This window comes from Meles meles, chromosome 8, assembly GCF_922984935.1.
Source record: "Meles meles chromosome 8, mMelMel3.1 paternal haplotype, whole genome shotgun sequence".
NCBI lineage: Eukaryota > Metazoa > Chordata > Mammalia > Carnivora > Mustelidae > Meles > Meles meles.
The window spans coordinates 40,373,143-40,395,870 of NC_060073.1; the positions used below are offsets into that span (position 1 = coordinate 40,373,143).

Genomic DNA, 22,728 nt, shown 5'->3' on the forward strand with positions numbered 1-22,728 from the left:
ATAGTTCTATTTATTTAGCCCTCAGTAGTAATCATGTATAATATATTAACAATGTTCATACCTCCTATCTTCAAATCCAGCTCTATATAGCATCAGGAAAGCTCCTGCTTAGTTATGGGTCACATGTCCCCTGTAATTCCCAACTCAGGTCCTGAATAGCCTCAGAAAGGACAAGATATCAAGTGAAAAGTAAAACTTTACCCTAATGAAGAGGATCTTTTCTCCCACTCGGTATCTTCCTTGAGAGAGCCTCTCCACACAGAATTTGTTTGGGCATTTGCAAGGAGGATCTTCGGAAATTCGCTTCACCTAAAAGAGAAGAGCAGGCAAGTTCAATCTTCCTTAATCAGGTTCCATTTAGATTAATTTGTTCTGTGGGTTCAAAGGCCCCCGGACCATTAATGCTTTTAAATGTGCTCTATATCAAACGATGGACACGATATGAGCACAGGATTATCACATTAAATCCTAACTATATAAAAGTCAGGCCCTGAAGGCATTTTTCCAAGGCCAGTAACCGCACTAAGGCATAAGCTGGATGATGACAATAAAAATGATGCCGGAGGATAAGGATGAGCAAATCCATCGGCAGTGTAGAAATAATGAGCTGGGTTCTCACTGGGGGAGTATTGAAGAGATCGTGTACATTGGGTTGCCAAGATAAACACACTGAAAGCTAGAATAGAATGTGTGTTAACAGGGTAAAATTTCCTCATTATGATTTTACTGATATTAAATTTACCATTTTCAAAATAAATGAGAATTAAATTTTTTTTTTTTAAATGAGCCTACAGGGGCACCTGGGTGGCTCAGTGGGTTAAAGCCTCTGCCTTTGGCTCAGGTCATGATCTCAGAGTCCTGGGATCGAGCCCCACATTGGGCTTTCTACTCAGCAGGGAGCCTGCTTCCCCTCCTCTCTCTCTGCCTGCCTCTCTGCCTACTTGTGATCTCTGTCTGTCAAATAAATAAATAAATAAAATCTTTAAATAAATAAATAAATAACGAGCTTACAGTTTTCCATATTATTTTGAATTCTAAGATTTCCTTTAGGAAATCATCTCTACTTCACCCAGAGTCAACCAGCAATTCACTCTATGTCAGTAATTCTCACCTACCAAAACCTATTTTTGTGGTAGCATCTCACGATTTACTTGTCATATAGAATCCATGTCTGAATATCAGATGTTATCTCTATTTTAACTATCTCCCTACTTTTAAAAAAATATATAATCTAAGTGATATGAACCACTTTCTGGGGTAGGGTGGGGTCAGTGAATGTGGGTGGTTCTCAGAGTTCCTCTATGTGTATTTCTTTCTAAGTGTATTTGTAAAGATGTTTTGAAGTAAAAGTGTATATACATATACACACATGTTTTAAAAGTATATATATATATATATAATGTTCAATTTATACCATATCTTTTCACCACAATAAGGGCTTCCATGAAAAAGGAAGGATGGAAGGAAGGAGAGAGGAAAGGAAGGGAAGGATGGAGAAAGGACTTTGGCCATCTCGCAGAAAATCAGACAGTCAGCAACATAAAAACACATGGCCCAAACTTTAAAAAAGCCATGCTTGGCACAGCTTCAATGCTGCATAGGAACTGGGCAAAGCAATAAATTGGTGTTCAAGTGGTTCCTCTAAGACAAGACAATCACGAGTATGCGTGGAAAGTGTTTCCATCTTGAAGTGTTCCTAGATCAAACACAGAAACTATTGGTTTCAAATGAAAGAAAGTACAAGAAACATATTCTCAAGTGACCTGCCTTTCTCCATTGCCTTCCTAGCTTTGAAAATGGACCGGCTTTTTAAAATCAAGGGCTTTTTTGTAGTTGTGTGAGAGGTGGAGGCAGAAATGGAAGAGACAAGGCCAGACTGTGGGTCGTGGAAATATATTGTGAAGTCAACAGTGACTGAAGACATCTGTGCTTCTTGTATTACCTTGGGAGAAGTCAGTCTGGCAGGTGTTCTCTTTTGGGCCAGGAACTCAGCCAATTTTCTGCTAAAATAGGATTTCAAGAGGAGCCTGATTACTCAGAATTATACTATCTCTCATCCCCAGACTGAGGAAGTTGATGGAGAAGAGGAAGAATATAAGAATGGTTTCTTAGAACGGTATTCCGTTCATTGTGTGGGAACACGCTCACAGTGAGCAAAAGGCAAACCGAGAACTCAACACAACCCTATTTTTATTTATTTATTTTCTTTTTTGGTTACAGTTGATTCCTTCTATCAGGACATCTGGAGAATATATTAATCTGAATGGACTCCACATTCAGTGTGTTTCTCTAATGATATTTTGATAAAGAAGGTGGCATGGATTATCCGCATGAAGGGTTATCTTTTTTTTTTTTTTCCAGTTTTCAACAATTCCCCTACGGAAATTTGAGGATACACAAGAAGTTTCAAACTGGTAGTTATTTTTGAAACTATTCATGGAATATGATATCTCAGGGCAACTTTTTTTTTAATTCTTTTCCCTTTTTTCCCCCTTCTTTTGTTCCCCTTCTTTTCCTTTCCTTTCTTTTCTTCTTCTTCTTTTTTTTTTTTTTTTTTTTTGGTGAAATGATAACTTTGCCAGAGTTAAAAAGAGCCAAAATTATTAACAAAACACAGGGACTTTGCAAGCAATCTCTATCTCTCTATCTTATATCCCTATTCTGTAGCACACAGCGCTGCTCAAGAATTTCAACTCTCCTGTGGCTGGTAAGGCCTCACACACAGCAGAGCAGTTGTCACAGGAACTCTTTCCTTTTTATATTGGACACATGAAGATCTGATTTAAACCGTGGGTGAGGCCCAAATTATTTTTTTCTCTTTGTTCCACTGTCCCTGAAACAAAACACACCAGTGAAAAACTACCACTTAACCAGAATATGAATATTTCAATGCAATTTCCCCAATGTGGAGTGAAAGAGCCTACAAAAGATAGCTCTGGCCAAATAAGTCTGGAAAATTCCAGATTAAACAAGACTCTCTCAGAGAACTCACCACTGCTTTTGATCTGCCAATGCACGCATTGCCAAACTCTAGATAGGGACTATATATTAAGCTGTGTCTCTCAAAGGAACGTAACCATGGAATTCTTTCCCCCATGGGGCCTCTGGCAGTATGTTTGATTAAACATTATTTGAGAAATGCTGGTTTAAAGGCTTTCAGAACAGAGTACAATAGTACAGAAACAACCACTTGACACATTTCCTACATTCAATTAAAACCCCTTAACTAAACAGACGGTTATGTTCCCAAACTTCACTTGGTAAATGTACAGGGGGTTAAAATCTCTTCTGAAATCCCCTTCATGGTTTGCAGCCGAGAGAACAGAACTTGGAGTAGGGAGAACAACCACAGAGCGACAGGCCATTTCAAAGAGAGTACCTGTCCCGTTCTACTCCTCAATGAGAGTATCGGCAAAACTTTTCCAAAATCCCTTCCATGCTTTTTGCTCCACCTTCTCTCTCCTGTCCTTTTACTCCCCCTACCCAAGGGATGGCCACACATGGGACAAGATGGTGAAAGAAAGGAACCAGGTTCCTTCTACCTACTTCTCCCAGGTTCATGTAAATGGCTTCAAGGGGCAACATCTCCACCATCTGCAAAGCTACAGCAAGGTTAAGTACAACTATTTCCAGAGCACATGGATTTGCTTGATAAACAGAAAAAGGCAGAAGATTTTTTAAACTTTTATAACCTACATTGGCAGTTTATCCACCATGCATGACATTGGATAGATACAGAAGAATAAAATAGGATACTGTCGTGGAGACCAAGAACCACACCTAGAGAAGAATGGGCATCTATGCCCAGTAAGGCACATACTTTATTAAATATACACAAAACTTTGGGGCATCAAGAACTAACCTGTCAATTTTTTCTGGGATATGAGATGCTGACAAAAACTTTATATAGGAGGCTGTGCCATCTGAATTTTGTAAGATGAAAAAGTGCTTATATGAATATTCAAAGATTGAGTAAGCAGAAGTCTGATGAGGAAAGCAAGTGAGGAAAAACACAGGATATAAAATTACCTTGGAAATTTGGGATTAGCAGGCATGTTTACAATGGACACATCAGAATGCAAGAATAAGTCCACAGGGTAAAAAGTCCAGGAAAGACAAAATGGGCCAGAGCATGGAGTGCTTATGTGGCATGTCAATGAGTTTGGGCATTACCCTGGAATGTGAGAGGGAACCCCTATATAATATTAACCAAATTTGAGTTGCATTTTTTGCTGATCATTCCGGTAGCAATAATATTCAGGGGGGATAATTTCAAGAACTGAAGAGTAAATAGTTATCAAACACCAGAAAGTGGTCTCTTAATTTGCAAACTAAAGAAAGTTCATTTGAGAGGCTCCTTGGGTGGTTCAGTTGGTACAACTTCCTGACTCTTGATCTCTGGTCAGGTCATGATCTCAGGGTCTTGAGATCCAGCCTAGTCTGGGTCTCCAGGCTCAGCACCCACTCTGTTTGTCCCTCTCCATCCTCTTTCTTACTCTCCCCCGCGAGCACTCACTCTCTCTCGCTCTCTCTCTCTCCATTCCCTCCATCTAAAATAAATAAATAAAGATGAAATCTTTTAAAGAAATTCATTTGATTCAGCGATCCATTCACTGAAAGGCTAAGGGTAATGTTGGCCAGAACTCTGCCTCTGATGGAGAAGTAAACAGAGGTGATAGCTAAGAGGAAAGGAACAAAAATCAAGTGCAGTAGCCCCAGAGAAACACATTTATAAGAAAAACCAAAGGAACATCTTACTCTAAAGTAAGCTGAATCAGAAAAGTATAACTTGGAGAGAAGGAACATTGTTTTCATCAATGTATAAATAATGTCATTGCCTACTGTTAATACGATATGTTGTTCAATTTCGTTACACAATAAAAATGAAATACTATATGACAAGTAAGGCATGTGACCAATCCTGAAAACTGTCCTGTGATTTTAAAATTTTTTTTAGATGGCATTGGATACAAACGTCCTTCCTAGTCTTTAATTCCTGAGCAACTCGAGCAAAAGAAACTAAATTAAACTGGTATTGGCTAAGATATCTTGACAAGCTTAAGTTTTAAGTTTGCTGCCTTTAGAAATGGAAATCCTCAGTCTGTCAAATTGTGGTACTTCTGCTTCTGTGATTCTGCAATACAGGCCGTAGTGTTACACAGGGAAAAGCAAAAGATGAGCAATCTCTCTTCCACTTCCTATAGGGTCAGTCAGCCATTTCCCTAGCTCTTCACAGCTCAGACCCTAGAGAAGGAAACTCAACTATGGGCCAGCATGGCTTTTCAGTCCTGCCTGTTCCACAAAACGGCATTATGGTTGGTGCTGGTTTCTAAGTACCTTCCACATGTATGAGACATACTTTAATCTAACATCCCTGAGGTAACTATTTTTCGAAAAACTGCCCACGTTTTTTTATTTTTTGTTTTTTTTTGCACTCAAAGTGTATGTGCTGGGAGGTGAATGCATGCACACAACCAAACACACTTCTTATAACCAAGAGCTACTTTTAACAGACAACAGAGGAGTCAGAGAATTTTAATTCATTCAGGTTGCTGATCCTCCCAGAATCTGTTCTCTATGATTATGAGGGTCTATGAAAACATTCCCTACTCCACCAAAGACCATGACTCAAGGACTCTGCTAAGTAGAGGGGTGGGGACCACAGACAGCAAAACTGGGTTGGAATCTAAGCTCCTCTCTCCTCAGCAGGCATTTTAATTTCTGCTTCAGTTTCTTCAACAAGAAAGGAGCCCCATGATAACAAAAGCACTTGAAAAACAATGATAGATTCTGGCCCATAGCAGGCAGGTAGCAAAGGGCAGTTCGGTTCCCTGTGGTATGTTGGTGTTCTCTTCTCCTACCTCAGGCTTCTCATCTGTGAAACAAAAAAACATAACCCAAAACATCAAGGTTGAACTGTTTGCAAAGATAATTTTTAGGAAGTTAGCTTATCTGAAAATTTCAGATGCTACTCAGTAGAAATCGGGCCACTTTATTTTTAAAATAAAAATAAAACTGGCTCAGTTTGGAATCTCAAAACGACTACTTCTACTGTTGTAGGACTACAAACTTTTTCATAGGATTTAAAAATGAATTTGAATGATATCGAAATAGGCGAAGGTTTGGGGGTCTGGGTGGCTCAGTGGGTTAAGCCTCTGCCTTCGGCTCAGGTCATGATCCAGGGTCCTGGGATGGAGCCCCACATCTGGCTCTTGGCTCAGCGGGGAGCCTGCTTCCTCCTCTCTCTCTCTGCCTGCCTCTCTGTCTACTTGTTATCTCTGTCTGTCAAATAAATAAATAAAATCTGAAATAGGTGGAGGTTGGATTGACAAAAGATTGTACAGAATGAGTTTTGAAGTTCAAAAAAGTGTAAGTGCTAGTAAGAAATCCAACCAATTTTACTTACGGCATCATCCAGTAAGTTTCCCGTGCTCTTTTTTCCAGAAGACTTTGATGAAGGAGAAGGTGAAGGAGAAGGAGCAGAAAGTGTTTCTTCTTGTTCAATCTCTTTTTCCAATTTTATCAAACCAGGAGGTTCCACACCATACCTTTTAAAAGACACCAGATCAGTACACATGCATAACTTCTAATGATTTACTTACCATATGTGACATTTGATCATGAGCACCATAGGACTAAATTGGTGACTTTTTAAAACTAACTTTCTCTGGCACTGAAATGGTAAGTTCTAAAATTGGCCTCCTTTAAAGCAGGAAAAAGCACATATATCTGATTTTGATATAGATATATACATATACACTTACATTTAGATTTGTATATAGACACATGAATAGACAACTAACATATTAAGAATAAAAATACTCCATGTAATACATTGAGGCAATAACAAGAGTTACCATGTAAACTTTAGTCTTTAGCTTTTAGATTTATTAGATTTGAGATTTGTAATTGAATTCCTATTTTGAAGACAAACTTGTTAAAGATGAAAATAGCAATCCCCAAAATGAACATCCTTAAATGATTTAACAGACAACACACCACTGCTAATTGTATACCTCCTCTGAGTCCAGAACAATGTTGTGTGGGATTATACTGTGTCATAGGTTATACATTTAAAAACAATGTAATGAAAGTACGTATGGGGTCCAGTGAAAGAAAATGAACAAGAGCAAATAGAGAAATAATTTAGAATAACAATGTTAAAAATTGTTATAAGTTATTAATACCCTAGAAGTTCAAACAGAGAGATGTAATAGTTGTTATTGGCATTCTTATCTCCAAAAATAAACATATTTTTCTTTGGCTAAGTTTAAAATTGGTTTGGTTTTTTAGATGCTTATCTAGTATACCTAGGTGAAGAAGACCAAAGATATTTCCAGAATGTGAGAATTGTAAGGGATCTTTGGGATCATCTAGTTATATCTTAAATTTTTATGGAATAAAGAATAAAGATCCAGAAAGGACACAGAATCAGCTGGGAGCAAGACAAAGATGCAAATTCAGATTTTTTTCAGTGTAGGGCTGAGGTTCTTTTTCTCTGACATTTTAATCAGGTGATTACATGTTACAAAGGAGAGGAATGAATCATTTAGAAAGTTAAAAAATAGGTGACGGGTAATCTACAAAGAAAATAATCTATATAGAGTAAATACATAGATGATATGTCTACTACCTTACACTTAATAATATATTAAAAAGATCATTGAATACAAAAGCTTAGATTATTGTCCTGTTCTAATGGCTTGTTACTTTAACTCACATCATCACACACGTGTTCAGGATACACTTCCAGAGGAAACAACTTCCCCACTCTTGATGTTTTTGTTCTTGTCGAAGGTACTCAATTAGTTTAATTCCTGGTCTCCCTCTTTCATTACTCACACTTCTCCAGCAAGATGAAGGGATTTATCAAACTGTAAATTCTAAGAATCAGTTGAACTTGCTTGACTCAGTTCACCTTTCTTCTAGGGAAGTAGCTGTCTCCAGAAAGGCCTCCATAGAAAACTCCATCTTTGTTTGTAATTAGGTAGTTAATTGGCCTATTTCTGGAGGTCAGTTAAAGACACTAAGCATGTCTGCCAACTTGGATCTTTTTTTTTAAATTTCTTAATTTTTTAAATTAACCTATAATGTATTATTTGTTTCAGGGGTACAGGTCTGTGATTCATCAGTCTTACACAATTCACAGCACTCACCAGAGCACATACCCTCCCCATTGTCTATCACCCAGCCACCCCATTTCTCCACCCTCCTCCACTCCAGCGACCCTCGGTTTGTTTCCCGAGATTAACGGTCTCTTATGGTTTGTCTCCCTCCGTGGTTTCATCAACTTGGATCTTAGTAAAGGTGATATTTAATGTTCCATCTGTAACTCTTCTATTCCATTTTCTAATATTTTTTCCCAGGATTTAGAGGGTAAGGATGCATGCTGTGTCAGAAGCTCTTTGAGAACTGAAAACTTGGAATTTAGTACAAAACAGTCTAGGCTGTTATAACTCCACAGAACAACTGCTTTCTTGAGACCCATCTCTAATGAACTGAATAAGTTTTAGTTAAATAAATCGTTAGCTAAAAGACCTAGGTACCATTCATCATATTTCTAATGTTTTATATATATTATCCAGTTAATGAGACATAATGGAATCATGCACTAGACTGCAAATCTGTATCAGTGGAGACTAGTGTCTAATTCACAGCACCCTCAAGAGCATAGGTCCTGGCACACAGCAGGTACTTAAGGGCTGCCATGTGAATGAAAAAAAAAAAAAACAAAAACCCGTTGTATCATACAACAATTATTTTGAGATCCAAATATGAAATTAGATTTCATTGTCCTGGATCTTTAATTGTATATCAGTTTATCTTTTTTGAAGGTTTTATTTATTAATTTATTTGATAGCACACATGAGTAGGGGGAGGGGCAGAGGGAGAGGAAGACGGAGGGAGAATCTTAAGCAGACTCCCTGGATGAGGGCCGAGCTGGTGGTGGGCCTTGATCTCACGACCCTGGGATCCTGATGTGAGCTAAAACCAGGAGTCCAACACTTAACTGAGCCATCTAGGTGCCTCAATTTCATATATCACTTTAATAAAACATGTCAATATTAAGTGCATATAAATACTTTACCAAAAATTTTTCCATCAGATTTTAAACCCTATCCAAAACTAAACCAAATACATTATTTTTCTTTCCAGTACTTCATTAGTTACACTGAAGTCAACCCAGCATCTCATTACTGCTGACAAGTACCAACAACACTCACATGGAGATTTGTGTATCCTTCTTCCCTGAGGTAGACTTGAGCTCACTGTGCCATTAACCTACTCTTAAAATTTAGCAAGTCGCTTAACCTCGAGAAGTCTGTTTTCTATCAGGAAAGTAGACATGAAACTGGCCTGCCCCAGATGTCTGATGTCATGGTGCGGGGAGGGAGGGAGGGAGGATGCTGGAACAGCAGCTGCTATTGAACTTCTTCAGGGTCCTCAGCACAGTCGGGCATCCTGACATACATTCTTTCTGAGGCTTCTTGTAAGTTCAATGTAAAATGGAAATTCTAACTCCTATTTCAATGTTGTTAGGAGAAATTAAACGAGTATCCATCGCAGGGGTGCCTGGGTACCTCAAATGGTTAAGCATGTGTCTTTGGCTCAGGTCATGATCTCCAGGTCCTGGGATTATGTCCCGTATTGGGCTCCCTGCTCAGCAGGGAGTCTGCTTCTTCCTCTCCCTCTGCCTCTCCCCCTGCTTGCGCACAGGTGTGCACTCGCACGCTTGCAAGCTCTCTCTCTCTCTCTCAAATGAATAAAATGTTTAAAAAAAAGAAAGAGTATCCATTATATGCTCAGTACAGTGTTTAACACATGGCACAACCTCTGAAATTGTGTTGATAATTGATGAATCAAAGGTTTTACCATTAGGAAACTATAGCACTAAAGTGTTTTTGACGAAGCTTTTTGAAAAATATATTATACCACTAGATGAAATAATGTTGGGTCCTGAAAATTAAGATGTAATGGAGTACTATTACTATGGTTTATATTATTACTCCTGTTTGTATCCTTTACAAAGGAACTTCTTATAGGCTTTCTTTATATCAGTTTTCCTAGAATTACAGAGCAACAGAAATTTCTTAGTGCTGGATATAGCCAAACGAGTTAGAAGTTCAGCTTTGTTCCTAACTCGTTGGATGAACTTCAGCAGGCAACTCTTTTTCATCTCCCCAGACTTCTTTGAATTCTTAGTCCATCAAGGTATAAAATTTTGTTATATTTAATGTTCTTAAGAGAATAACACAAACTGGGCAGTGAACCTGGAGGAATTTAACGCACTAGAATTCACAGCCAATTAAAAGTCAATCACAAGTAAAAACATCATATTTGAACGTATAAAGCCAGTTGGAAAATATGATTTCATTTGTAATTGTTGGTGGATTCAGGCCACCTTTCAGGAACAGACTGCATAATTTTTTACTTTTCTTTTCTCTCTCTCTCTCTGTTTTTTAACAAGTAAAATAATAATGTATTACTAGAGGAACAACAGGCTTCACCATGTCTGATCCAAAGTAGCCTAAGTTTGAATGAAGTTGGTAACAAAGTCATACATGGAAAGCCTTGCCCTGGAGATCTTTCTTTACCTGGGAATGCTGAAAATTAGCTCTGCCACTGAACATAGAGAATCAACACTAAGCTCCAAATCTCTGCTTATATTGGCTTTTAAATACTTCAAGCTGCCTAGGGTAGAGTCAGCCAGTCCCAAAATGCACACTTAAATACGATTCATGGGCTTCCTGTCTGTCTGGAGATGTCAACAGGCTGTAAATCATGACATTCCCCTGAGGCTGGGGGCTCACACCTGCACGCCAACTTAGTCACCAAAGAGGTCTTTTTTTCTACTCTCCAAAAGTTTGCTTTATTCTGGTTTCCATGATTAATTCTATACCACCTCATGTTTCTACTCTGTGGGTTGTCACAAATCTATAGTTTTCTACTCCTTTCCAGCTATGAGATTTTTCGAGTTTGGGAGAGTGAATTTATTGTTTTCACACTGAATAAGGGTCCAACTAAAGAGAGCAAGAAGGTTGAATCCACTAAAACCAAACCCTCACATCTGTATACCCCAGTGATAGGAGAGTAGAGTGAATAATTAAAGGGCAAGGAATCTGGTTTTGTCTCGCTGGGAAAAAAAAAGCAAACTGCTAGGGACAGGGTCTTCTGGTTAATAACTTTCTGAAGAGGTACTAGGAATGGCTTTTTCATTTTTCTGGTACATGACATGATTTTTGAGATTGGTCTAGATGACATAATTGAGCTTTCAAACTGAGCCCTGAACTAAGAGAATTTATAAACTATTTAGTAGACTAGAGTTTTCAAACAAAGGACATCTGGGACCTATTTCAGTAGAGTAAGGGGGACACATTTTATAAACTCCTCCTTTTTAAGGCAGATAAGTTTATAGATAAACCGATGAGTTTATAGTTGACAGTTTATAGATTCTTACAAGATAGTTTTGCCCTATTTTTATTCTATTTTGAAGTAATTTAAAGATAGATTTACATTTGGAAGGAAATTTCACTCACATGAGCACATGTGATATTCTTAGCAGAGTTAAGTGTTTTAAATAGGACATGTTAATTAATAAACCTTGTATAGAATATTTTTATTTTAAGCAACACTTCATTAGGCCATGCATTGAAATAGGAGACTAATAAAAATGTTCACCAAGTATATTTCTTTCAAATGATCATAAGTGTTGCTCAAAATTAAAGAAGCACTAAAAAATAATAATATAAAAAGCTCCACTAAGATATTAATTATTGATTATGACCCCAGACCAAAATATCTAAAGTTTTTAACTTTTAGCATAAAGGTAATCTTAGTTCTGTAGTCTGTAAAACGTCGACTTCATAGGGACATTTTCCAGCAATGAATATCATCAAAGCATTGTCATTAAAAAGATCTTTCAGGTTTTATTGACCTGCTTTTGCTGAGTGTTTTGCTTTTCAAAAGGAAAACATGCATATTTTACACACAGAAACTGACATGGTTTCTGAAATATTAACAGTGGGATTTCACTCTCCAGTGATGATAGCTCTATTCAGCGGGAAATAAAAGGAAATTTTACCCAGGAGAACAAAAATAAGTGGTCTCATTCTCCCATCTCGGAACTTAGAGAAGCCCACAGCTCTCAAAGGAGTGTCACTGAGTGTTCCCAGTCAGGAGAAGATGGCAGAGAATCAGAAACATCTTGAGAATCATATCTGAAGTGATGTGGATACTTTTAAGATGACATTTATGTAATTTCAAGGAGTTAATGTTTAGAATCGAGTATTAAAAACATCAACTGTCAGTGATTATTAGAAAAATGTTCACAATTCATAAGATGGTGCTGGGGACTTCGTTAGAGTAAAAACTCATCAAGTGTATCTACAAATTAATGTACTGATTCATAAGAGCTTTCCCCAAATCACTTCTAGTTTTGGCTAATGATGTCTTAACTCAGTAATTTCTGTAATCCTCTAATGGAGGCACAAGGAAAGGAGGAAGCAGAAAGTAAAGGTGCAGACATAGTTTCATTAGTTTCAAAGAAAAATTTAGGAGTAAAATGAGGTCAGGTGGAAGAATTTTCCTTTTTTCCCCCTTTAACTAAGATGCTACAACATACAGCTCAGGGAGTGAAATTTGGGTTTACTGGGTTACTGTCTGTAAGGCACAATTGAACTTCCATTCAAATAAAAAAAAAGATAAGATCTTCAAATGTGTACAGATAGAAACTTAAGTAGACATGTATACTTAAATGTTCAATCTATCCGATCGGTATTCAACTGTTTTACCTTATGCTGCACACAACAAAAGTAACACCCTGAATGATCTTAGCATGTTTTCTGGGTTTCAGTGTAAGTACAGTATTTCACATCACTCAAGTAAGCGAAGAAAATAAAAGCAAGGTTTATAAATAGAGCATTGTAACATAAGGGTTATCTTAATCCTTAGATAATTCCTTTGTGAAATTAGTAATATCTTTGTAATATGAATAATTACTGCTTTCACCAGCTTACATCGTTCTAAGTATGGTCAGAAATGGAGCAACCCATTCGTATCATAAATAATAATGATGATGGTGATAATACTAATATTAATACTAATACTAATATGAGCAGGATGAAAATGTGAGGGGTGATAGATCGACTAATGGCATAGACGTCAGTATGGTTACACAGATAGATACTCATCTCCAAGCTCATCGACTTGTATACATTAAATATGGACACCTTTTTGTATGTCACCCAATAAACTGTTTTTTTCAAAAAAGAATGATAAAAAAATGGAGCAACCCAGACTCTCAGTTTCAAAAAAACTGGGGGGAAAAAACACATAAAACTTGACATGATCCATCACCATGAAATTGACCAGGCCCTTATGATTCTCTGTCATTAAAATTAAGATTTTAATTTGTTTTATGTACTATGGCAAGGGGTAATTTATGCCAGACTTGGAACTGAAGGAAAGGGGATTTCTGAAGGGATTTTGTCATTGGGTAGCACGTTTTCTCCTTTGATGACGCCGTCATAGTTAAAAAATCTGGTCCAGCAGGATTCCTGATCTGAGTGCTCCAGTAATAAAAAGCCTAATCAAAAAAAAAATAAAATAAACCCAGAAAACAGGCAAATATTGTAAACTAACAAGAGGATAATGACATCTCGTGACTAATTCTGCAGATGGTACACCGCCTTCTACCTACCTATATACCTGGCTTTCAGAATCATGATGCTGACTTGATTTATGTATTTAGATTATTAAAACAACAAAATGGAATCTGGCCCTTTAGAATATTCTAGCAGTATAATTAAAATTTAAAAAATTTTAATTATACTGCTAGAATACATTGGGGAGGGGAAGCGAACCATAAGAGACTATGGACTCTGAAAAACAACCTGAGGGTTTTGAAGGGTCAGGGGTGGGAGGTTGGGGCAACCTGAGGGTTTCGAAGGGTCAGGGGTGGGAGGTTGGGGGAACAGGTGGTGGGTAATGGAGAGGGCACGTTTTGCATGGAGCACTGGGTGTTGTGCAAAAAGAATGAATACTGTTACGCTGAAAAAATAAATAAAATGAGGAAAAAAAAAAAAAATTTAAAAAATTGAACAAAAAATGTTTTGCCTTATCTCTTAAGTAGGAACCATCCATGTTTCTCTCACTCTAACATTCCAGTGGCAGCTGCTCATTTATTGAAATTTTACTTTGTGTGTTTTTCTTCCCCTTGTATTTTTCACTTTCTCCCTTTTAGGGGATATCTGTGGAGTTCAAAGGATACCATTTCTTTACTCAAGGTTGTTTGCCCTACAGGTCAGAAACCCCAAACTAGGTGGTTTAGCAGGGTCCTAGAAGTAACTGACGCCGTTTTCTTGCTCCCTCATAGAACCCAAGAAGGCGACAGCTCTGTAGGGGAGTTGGGGTCCAAAGAAGAATGGGACACTACAAGCTCAAACTAAGCCCCAGTCGTAGAGGCCTGAGTGGACAGAGGACCAGAGGACCCTTTCCCAAGGCCTTCACACAGTATCTGGGAACGGTATGGGAGAGAATAGGGAAAACTCCAAATGTCTCAAATTGGCTTTTTCATTTTGAATGGAGCCTCAGTCATACTTAATTTGATTTTTTTTTAATTAAAGAATCTTCCTCATACCCACATACTATGGCAAAGTAAAATTCATACTTGATATACAGTTTGTTGAGATTATGTTGTCGATCATGTTTTATGGAACCTGGAGTTACTTCTGATTGCAGGTTAATTTCCCATTGAATCAAAACCAAAAATAAAAACAAAAAAAAAAAGCCCAGGTCTATTCACTGGCAGCAAGCTTTCTACCCATTGCTGTAATTTGCTGATGGGTATGCCTCGTATTTTCTTTATCCTGATTTTCTTTATAAAATTTTCTTTGAGAATTTTCACCCAGAGCTAGCCCTCACTTTATCTTATTGGCTCATCTGATCTCTATCCTAACAGTATACCCAGATTTTGATGAAAAACATCTAAATAATTCTGAATTTTTATTTTGAATCATGTCTTCTTTGACCACTTACATCTTCATTTCTAATTCTTTGGGTTTCATAGAACTGTCAGAAGTTCTGTTTGATCATTTGCAAGAAAATGAAAGATAAGACACGAAACCAAAGCAAGTCACCTGAGGTAATAAAGTCCCTTTCTCTGTCTATTTAGTTATGATTTTGACTTTTACAATTACTTTTTTTTTCCCTAGAAGAAAATGATTCCAAACGTATCTTCACATATGAAGGAAAATATTCTATGCCTTTCTCTAATGAAAATATGGAGAATAACTGAAAAATTATCACCCCACTTAGCAGTAGAAGCTGAAAGACCTGAGACATGGGATGCTGAATGAGGGAAAATGAGAAAAAAAGAAATTTAATAATAAATTTATTAAATATTAGTAGATGATATAGGGATTATATTAAGAATTAAATTATAAAGAATAAACAGAAAGAGAGGAGGTGAGGAGTTGGGAGAGAGAGACATAACAGGAATAGACTTTAGCAGAAAGAATAATTGTCACACACAACTTGATGTACAGGACCCTTCCCCACCCCCCAAGAAAAGACTGGAAGGCAAATGTATTAGATGAGAAGATATGCTTTTAGTAAATGCTTATTAGATATAGTGGCTTTGACAAGATTGTAGGGCTAGGAATATTGGTGGCATGCTTTTAGTTTGAACAATTGCTCTTGAGATGTTTGTACTAATTATATTTGGAAAAAATAGCTTCTCAATGCCCAGGTTAAATTAGCAATGAAAAGCCAGCAAGCTTCTCAGTTGCTTCAATGCTGAGATGGTCCACGTCTTGAAATAGTGGCAGCAGTCTGACCCACCTGGCTGCAATCCGGCCAAGCTCCAGCAAACAGAGACACACTTCTCTGGGTTGCTTGTGGAGGACTGAAAGATAAGACAGAGGTGGACACATTTACAATCGAAGGGATTGTAAAGCAGCTCAATAGCGAACAGTCTTGCCAATGATCTCTCATCCCTCATGCTTCCCATCAATGAGCTAGTCTTCTTTCTCACATTCACAGAAGCCATCCCATCCCACGGTACACTTAGCTCTACCAAAATCTTAAAGCAGCTTTCAAAACTCTCTGCCTAACCTCCCTTCTCAAAGTCATAGTCTCAGGAAATCTTACCCTGAGTTAATCTCATCCTGAAAGTGTTTTTTTTTTATTACATAATATTAGTAAGTTGATCTTGGACATATATGTAGTTGTCATTATGACATAAATAGTTGATATTTAAAAATACACAGCACATGGAAGACCATGGAACAAAGCTGGACTCTGCAAAATCCTGAGACTACCTCACTAGTGATTTGAGCAGAAATAATGCAATGAATAAGGATAAAAATGATACACCACAGTCCTTCATTATCCTCCAAGCAGTGACATCAAGTGAGACTCTGAAACTTGATGTCTTCTGCTAATCAAATCTGATTAAATGACACTTTAGAAAGGTATTCTTTCAACTGAATGGATTTGTAAATATGTATCAATATACACCAATAGTCAACTTTGTCCATAAACGAGCAAATTAGAAGACAGTTCTTTGTACTGATCAGATTCTAATACATTCTGATTGCTTAATAACTCTTGCTTTACTAATTGGTTTGGACGCATTCAGTAATGCTGACAAATCATACTTGCATTCGTTAAGCCTACCAAAAGTGTATGTCCTGCTTATATTGCTCTCTTTTTAACAAGATAGAGCATTTTAAATACATTGTTTTGTACTGCACCTAATAAAGCCAACAGATATTTTAAAAAATATAATGCATTGAGAATGGTCTTTATATAGACAATATCCCGATAAAAGAAAATACTAGCTTATTGATCAATTTTAAGAAAAACAGTAATATTGCTTTAATTCTTAAACATAGAATTTTATAATAATTCCATTTCCCAGCATTATTTTATTCCTTTAACTTAAATATCTAATTCTTTTCACTCCACAGATTATGGTACTGGCAATATTTGGCCCACTGACATCAGAATGGAATTTATTAGGAGTTTGTGGTGAAGAGAAAGAGAACATTTACTTGGATTGTAAAAGTACATAACTGGCTTTAAACAGACACAATTTTGTTATCTTGTTATAAAATGTCACTTTTGAAGCTCACAAAATACATTCTATTCCCATCAACAATTTTCATTAAAAAAGAATTATGGGAAAATCTCAGTTATAGAATATTCCAATTCTTGGTAATAAAAGTTTGGTTTTAGGTGACTCTGAGTGAATTCCCCTCATCAGGAAGCCTGAAGTTATTTCTAATTAAAGGATCTAAAAATAAGGATAGTTAATAACTCCGATTTCAAAGACACCACTGGTTGACTCAGGCTAGAATGATACAAACTTCACAACTTCATTGAATCAACTGCAATGTCATACAACATATGGACTGTGATACCACAAAGGCATCAGTTTCAAAAAGAGAACAATCACAAACATCACAAAACAGAAGCAGACAATGAAAATCAATCTTTCTGTCTAGATAATAAATTCTTTCTGATTTAGGCCTTAAAAAAAACCCATCCATGGAACAAAGCAATAAACGTGGGTTCTGAATGGAAAACAGAATGTATAAAAACTGAGGAGAGGAAGTTCATCTTCAGTGAACTCTACGCACAGTAAGTGGCTATAGCTCTAGAAGACCTGGACATAATCTCCTGTATTTCTTGATGGAAATAGGGTCAAAATATAAAAATTACTACTAACCTGACCAAATTGTGTCAATGTGCAGTCAATAACCAGTTACAAAAAGTAATACCTGACCCACCTATAAGGATTCCTTAACCAACTCATCATCTATAGTTTGAGGACTATGTAAGTATTGGAATAGATACATTTTACAGAAAATAAAATTCATCCTGAAGAAAAACAATAATGTGAGTAACAAAGACATATGTGAGACACATTACTATTGTGTATTTCTTTGCTTCCTCAACTGAGCTAGCAACTTAAAACAGCTTTGGCATGCCCAACTCAAATGCTGAATCTACCATGGACTCATGAGAAAATCAGTTTTGGCAAACTAAGAAGTAACTGCATGATTCTTCATTTTACATCCTTAAAAGAATATTATACACACACACACACACACACACACACACACACATATATGTAAATTTCATACATAAAATTTTTTCATATCCTTAAAAGAACAAGCTTATAAAATTTAAGACAAATGAACCTCTCCCTCAGCATCATTTCATAGGAAAAACTAGTAGGATGATTATTGTACTTCCCAGTTTTCTTAGAAATATTATTTTTCATAAAGAAAATAAATTGCTTCAGAAAACCCCCTGTGTTATTGTCTCACATAGTAATGCCTTTTAAAAAAGCAGGTATATTACATCTGGCCTATAATGACCAAAAAACCCCACAAAAATGAAACAAAACAAAACAAAAAACAACGTCTGATGACTAGTGCGCGATGATCGAGATGAAGCTGTAGAGGTGCATAATTTAGCACAAAACCATAACTACCCAGTAAGCATTACAACTCAAAAATCGAGGATGATGACAATCATCCAATGATGATCGTGGTTTTGACAATGAACAAGCTAAATAAAGACTAACATCTTACCTGGTGTCTTGAGAAAGTGCAAATGATGTCAGTGTTTAATTGTAAAAGCAAATACTCTTGCTTTATGGGTATATAATTAAATTCAAGAGTCTTTAAATAGTATCTAAATTTCCGAAGGAGGTGACTTTGTTTGGTTTTTGCACTCAAGCAAGTTTCTAAAGTAAGTTGATAGAGTATAGTGGCCATGGGATTCAAACCACAAAGATCTGGGTGTGAGTATCAACTCTTAAGGCTTACTGGTTGCATTATCTTGGGAGGTTCTTCTATAATATCTCATTTTTCTGAGGAAAAACAAAATTGTATATCTTGGAAGGTTTTGGTGAGGATCAAACAAGGTAATATTTATTTTTATTCTTGACACAGTGGTGTGGCACATAGGAAAGACTCACCAACGCTAGCTTTATTAGTCTTTAAAATTTTTGTTATTATAAACTATTTGTTTAAAGATTGTCTTCATTTGGCTTAGTCAACAATAATTCACTTGTTTTTTTTCCCTAAAAACATTTTTGTGTGTGTGTACCAATCGGGCGTCATTCACTATGCTAGGCATGATAAAAACTTTGGAATAAAAAATTACTATTGGTATAATATGTATAATCTAAAGTGGCCTATTATAATGAGTATATATTGAATATTTTATCATTTCTATTATATCAGAGACCACTAATTATAAATCAGTCTAAACCAAATCCCAGGTTAAGTAGGTCAATTTGGTCAGCATATACAGAAATATAAAGCAGATAGCCAATAGTTATTATAAATGTGTGCTAAGTATAAAGCTTAAAAAAAAAAACGTGTCATTTTGTGAAACAGCAAACACCTTACCATTAATTTTTCTGTCTCTGAGAATAAAATAATTTAGATGAGTCCATTTTTAGTAAATTACCTAAGTTGATTATAGAAGACAAATTTTGTATATTGCATTTGAACGAAAGCTTTTGTATTGATTCATAAGGATACTCATCTTAAGTCATTTTAATGATTCTCCTTTTCAAAAAAACAAGAAAACTTCTCCTTATACTAAAGTTTACACTAGAAAACATTATTTCACTCTATCATTGAAATATCCATATGGTTTTTTGCTTTGAGTTAGGAGAAGAGGGAATCACTATTGTTTTCTTTCATCTAAAAAATTGTTTTTTAAAAACAATTTAAAACAACCTTTTAAAACAAAAATAGAAAGCTCTCCAGCCAATGGTAATTATTATGTGAAGGGTTTTATCATTGGATTTTTTAAAATAATCAAAACCACCTCAAAGAAAATCATAATGCAGAACAGCTCTGAGAAAAGTAAGACAGATCCCTATTCAAAAATATGTGGCAAGAGACGCAGTCTTATAACCTAGATTCTATAAAAATCTCATGGGCATCAAATGTCAAATGGAGTGCTGCTAGCTCCAGGAATAGAAAATGAGGTCTTCCACTAAAGCAAAGGGTAGAGTTTCAATGTCACAGAATCTGCAAGGATAAAATGCATTTGACCATAAATGTAATTTAGCTAAATATATTGAATTTTAACACATGGGCAAAGAAACGGAAACACGAAAATGTGTGTTGTCTGTTTGGTGTCTGTACAATAGAGCCTACAATATTAACACTGGTTTTAAAGGAGACTGGGCTAATTTAAATTTAAATTTAGGAAGGAAACTTGAAAAAAATACACTTTGGCTGATTATTATTTAATTGTGAAAATACCATAAATTAATAGTTGTCCACCTTCCCAGAATAGAGAACAAGTTCTAATACTCAGAAAGAGAGGTGTGATAGAAAATACAATAAACTAAAAGTCAGAAGGATTGGGTTCTAGTCTAGGCTGCATCATTTTTTCATCTCCCAAACAGGCACCTTGCCTTCTCCTTGCTCCTCCTTATGAGGTGATTTATGGTTAAAAGTACTTGGTACATATGGCAAGCACTCAATAAATATTACTCCCTTGCTACTTAAGTGAGGTTCACAGACCAGCAGCATTGCCATCAGCTGGGAGCTGGATAAAAATACAAAGTATTCGGGGCGCCTGGATGGCTTAGTGGGTTAAGCCTCTGCCTTCAGCTCAGGTCATGATCTCAGGGTCCTGGGATCGAGCCCCGCATCGGGCTCTCTGCTTGGTGGGGAGCCTGCTTCTCTCTCTCCCTCTGCCTGCCTCTCTGCCTACTTGTGATCTCTGTCTGTCAAATAAATAAATAAAATCTTAAAAAAAAATACAAAGTATTCGATCCCACCCCAGACTTATTGATAAGAACCTACATTTAAACAAGTTCTCCAGATGATAGGTACGAATTTTAATGTCAGAGAAGCACTGTATTAACCAATACTGTGTATTGTAGTAAACATCGGTTATAATTCCTGTGTTTTGTTAAAAACATTAAAATGTGCTTTGAGATATATATATATATATGTATATATACATATACATATATATATATTCATTCTCAAAACACTCTACAAATGTTTCAGATAACAGTGATGATGATGATGATTGGAATAAAAATAATTCATGCTTTGGTTTAGCCCTTAGTGGTGATTATGAGCATTTCTCTTCTGCCAGGCTTAATAAAACACAAAAGTTGCTTCCCAAAAAGTGAAGGGCTAGTCACAAACCACTCCCTTTATCATGTCACTCTTGGTAAGACCCATGCAGAAACCTTTGAGTTTAAAGTTAAGAGGCAATTAGGAGTAGCACAGAAATTTAGGTACCTTTAAATTTTAAACTGATCTCAAGGAGGCTAAAGCAAAGATTTTCACCAGCTCATGAATGCTGAGTTTGTGTGTATCCAGATTTCTCAGAATCACTACTCACTTTTCAAATAGGCTATGACATCCACGTATTCATGCAAACCAAGATAATTTGTTCATAATCTCATCAATTATGTATGACATATAGAAGAAAATCTATGGGGGCGCCTGGGTGGCTCAGTGGGTTAAGCCTCTGCCTTCAGCCCAGGTCATGATCTCAGGGTCCTGGGATCGAGCCTCGCATCAGGCTCTCTGCTCAGCAGGGAGCCTGCTTCCTCCTCTCTCTCTGCTGTCTCTCTGCCTACTTGTGATTTCTGTCTGTCAAATAAATAAATAAAATCTAAAAAAAAAAAAAAGTTAAAAAAAAAAAGAAGAAAATCTATAGCGGGCTCAGTCAGTTAAGCATCTGCCTTCAGCTCAAGTCATGATCTCAGGATCTTGGGATCCAGTCCCTCATCAAGCTCCCTGCTCAGCTGGGGAGGGCTTCTCCCTCTCCCTCTGCCCCTCTACCTGCTTGTGCTCTCTCTCTCTCTTTCTCTCCCTGACAAATAAATAAATAAAATCTTTAAAAAAAAAGAATAAAATCTAGTTAATTGCCTTTGCCACTAAGTTGAGAAATGCCTAGAATGAGTAGTGCCCTTCCTTTCCTCAGTACCTGAACCTTATGTGAAATTAATAGATTACATCACTAACACTCAGAATAGCAACAAGAGGCAAGAATTTTTCTAATTTTGTCTACATTTATGTTTTATTTTTCCTCCTACTTGAAATAATAATATGAACTTCTAAAATTATTCAAACAGAGTATCACTTTCTATAACACAGGGACATGATCTCTGGAGGTAAATGGAGCTGAATTCCGATATTGGTTGCGCGGCTGGGAAGTGTACTTGGGGCAAGTTATTTAATTCTATGGGTCATTCTCATTTATAAAATGTTGGTTGTTGGCGGATTAGATATGGTAACATGTGTACTACTTAGCCAACAGTATGGAGTACATGGTTATTATTACTGAATATGGTGCAGCAAAAATTTGATTTTAGGAAAGCTAGAAAGCTATTTGCTTCCCTAATTCAACACTGACTCAGCTGAATCCTGACTTAATTCTCATTCCAGGGAGACATTTAGTTCTCCCAATCAGATTCTGTACTGTTTTCTCTTACATTTGCTCTGGCGTAGGGCAAATGGTTAAATTTGGAAAGACTATCTGAATTCTAAAGTAAAAAACGGAATTGAGATGCTAACCAAGTAAGTATAAGAACAGGTTTTAAAAAACCAAAAGCCCAAAATAAATGGTCCCTGGCAAAGAAACTGAATATAAATGACTCATAGTGCTGAATGGCTACCTTGAAATTGTTGTCTATACTAGTAATAGTAATCATAGCCTTTTTCC

The 22,728-nt window shown here is 36.6% G+C and overlaps 1 protein-coding gene across 2 annotated transcripts in view; it reads right to left on the reverse strand.

Annotated features, from left to right (window-relative positions):
- Window positions 1–22,728, reverse strand: part of GAS2 (growth arrest specific 2) — a 128,751-nt gene that overhangs the window by 53,268 nt on the left and 52,755 nt on the right. For both annotated transcript variants that reach the window (XM_046016172.1, XM_046016171.1), the window contains 3 exons: window positions 15,841–15,904; window positions 6,407–6,548; window positions 202–309 (listed from right to left, as the gene is read on the reverse strand). In XM_046016172.1, the coding sequence (XP_045872128.1) occupies window positions 202–309; window positions 6,407–6,548; window positions 15,841–15,904 (314 nt within the window). The remainder of the gene's footprint in view (window positions 1–201; window positions 310–6,406; window positions 6,549–15,840; window positions 15,905–22,728) is intronic.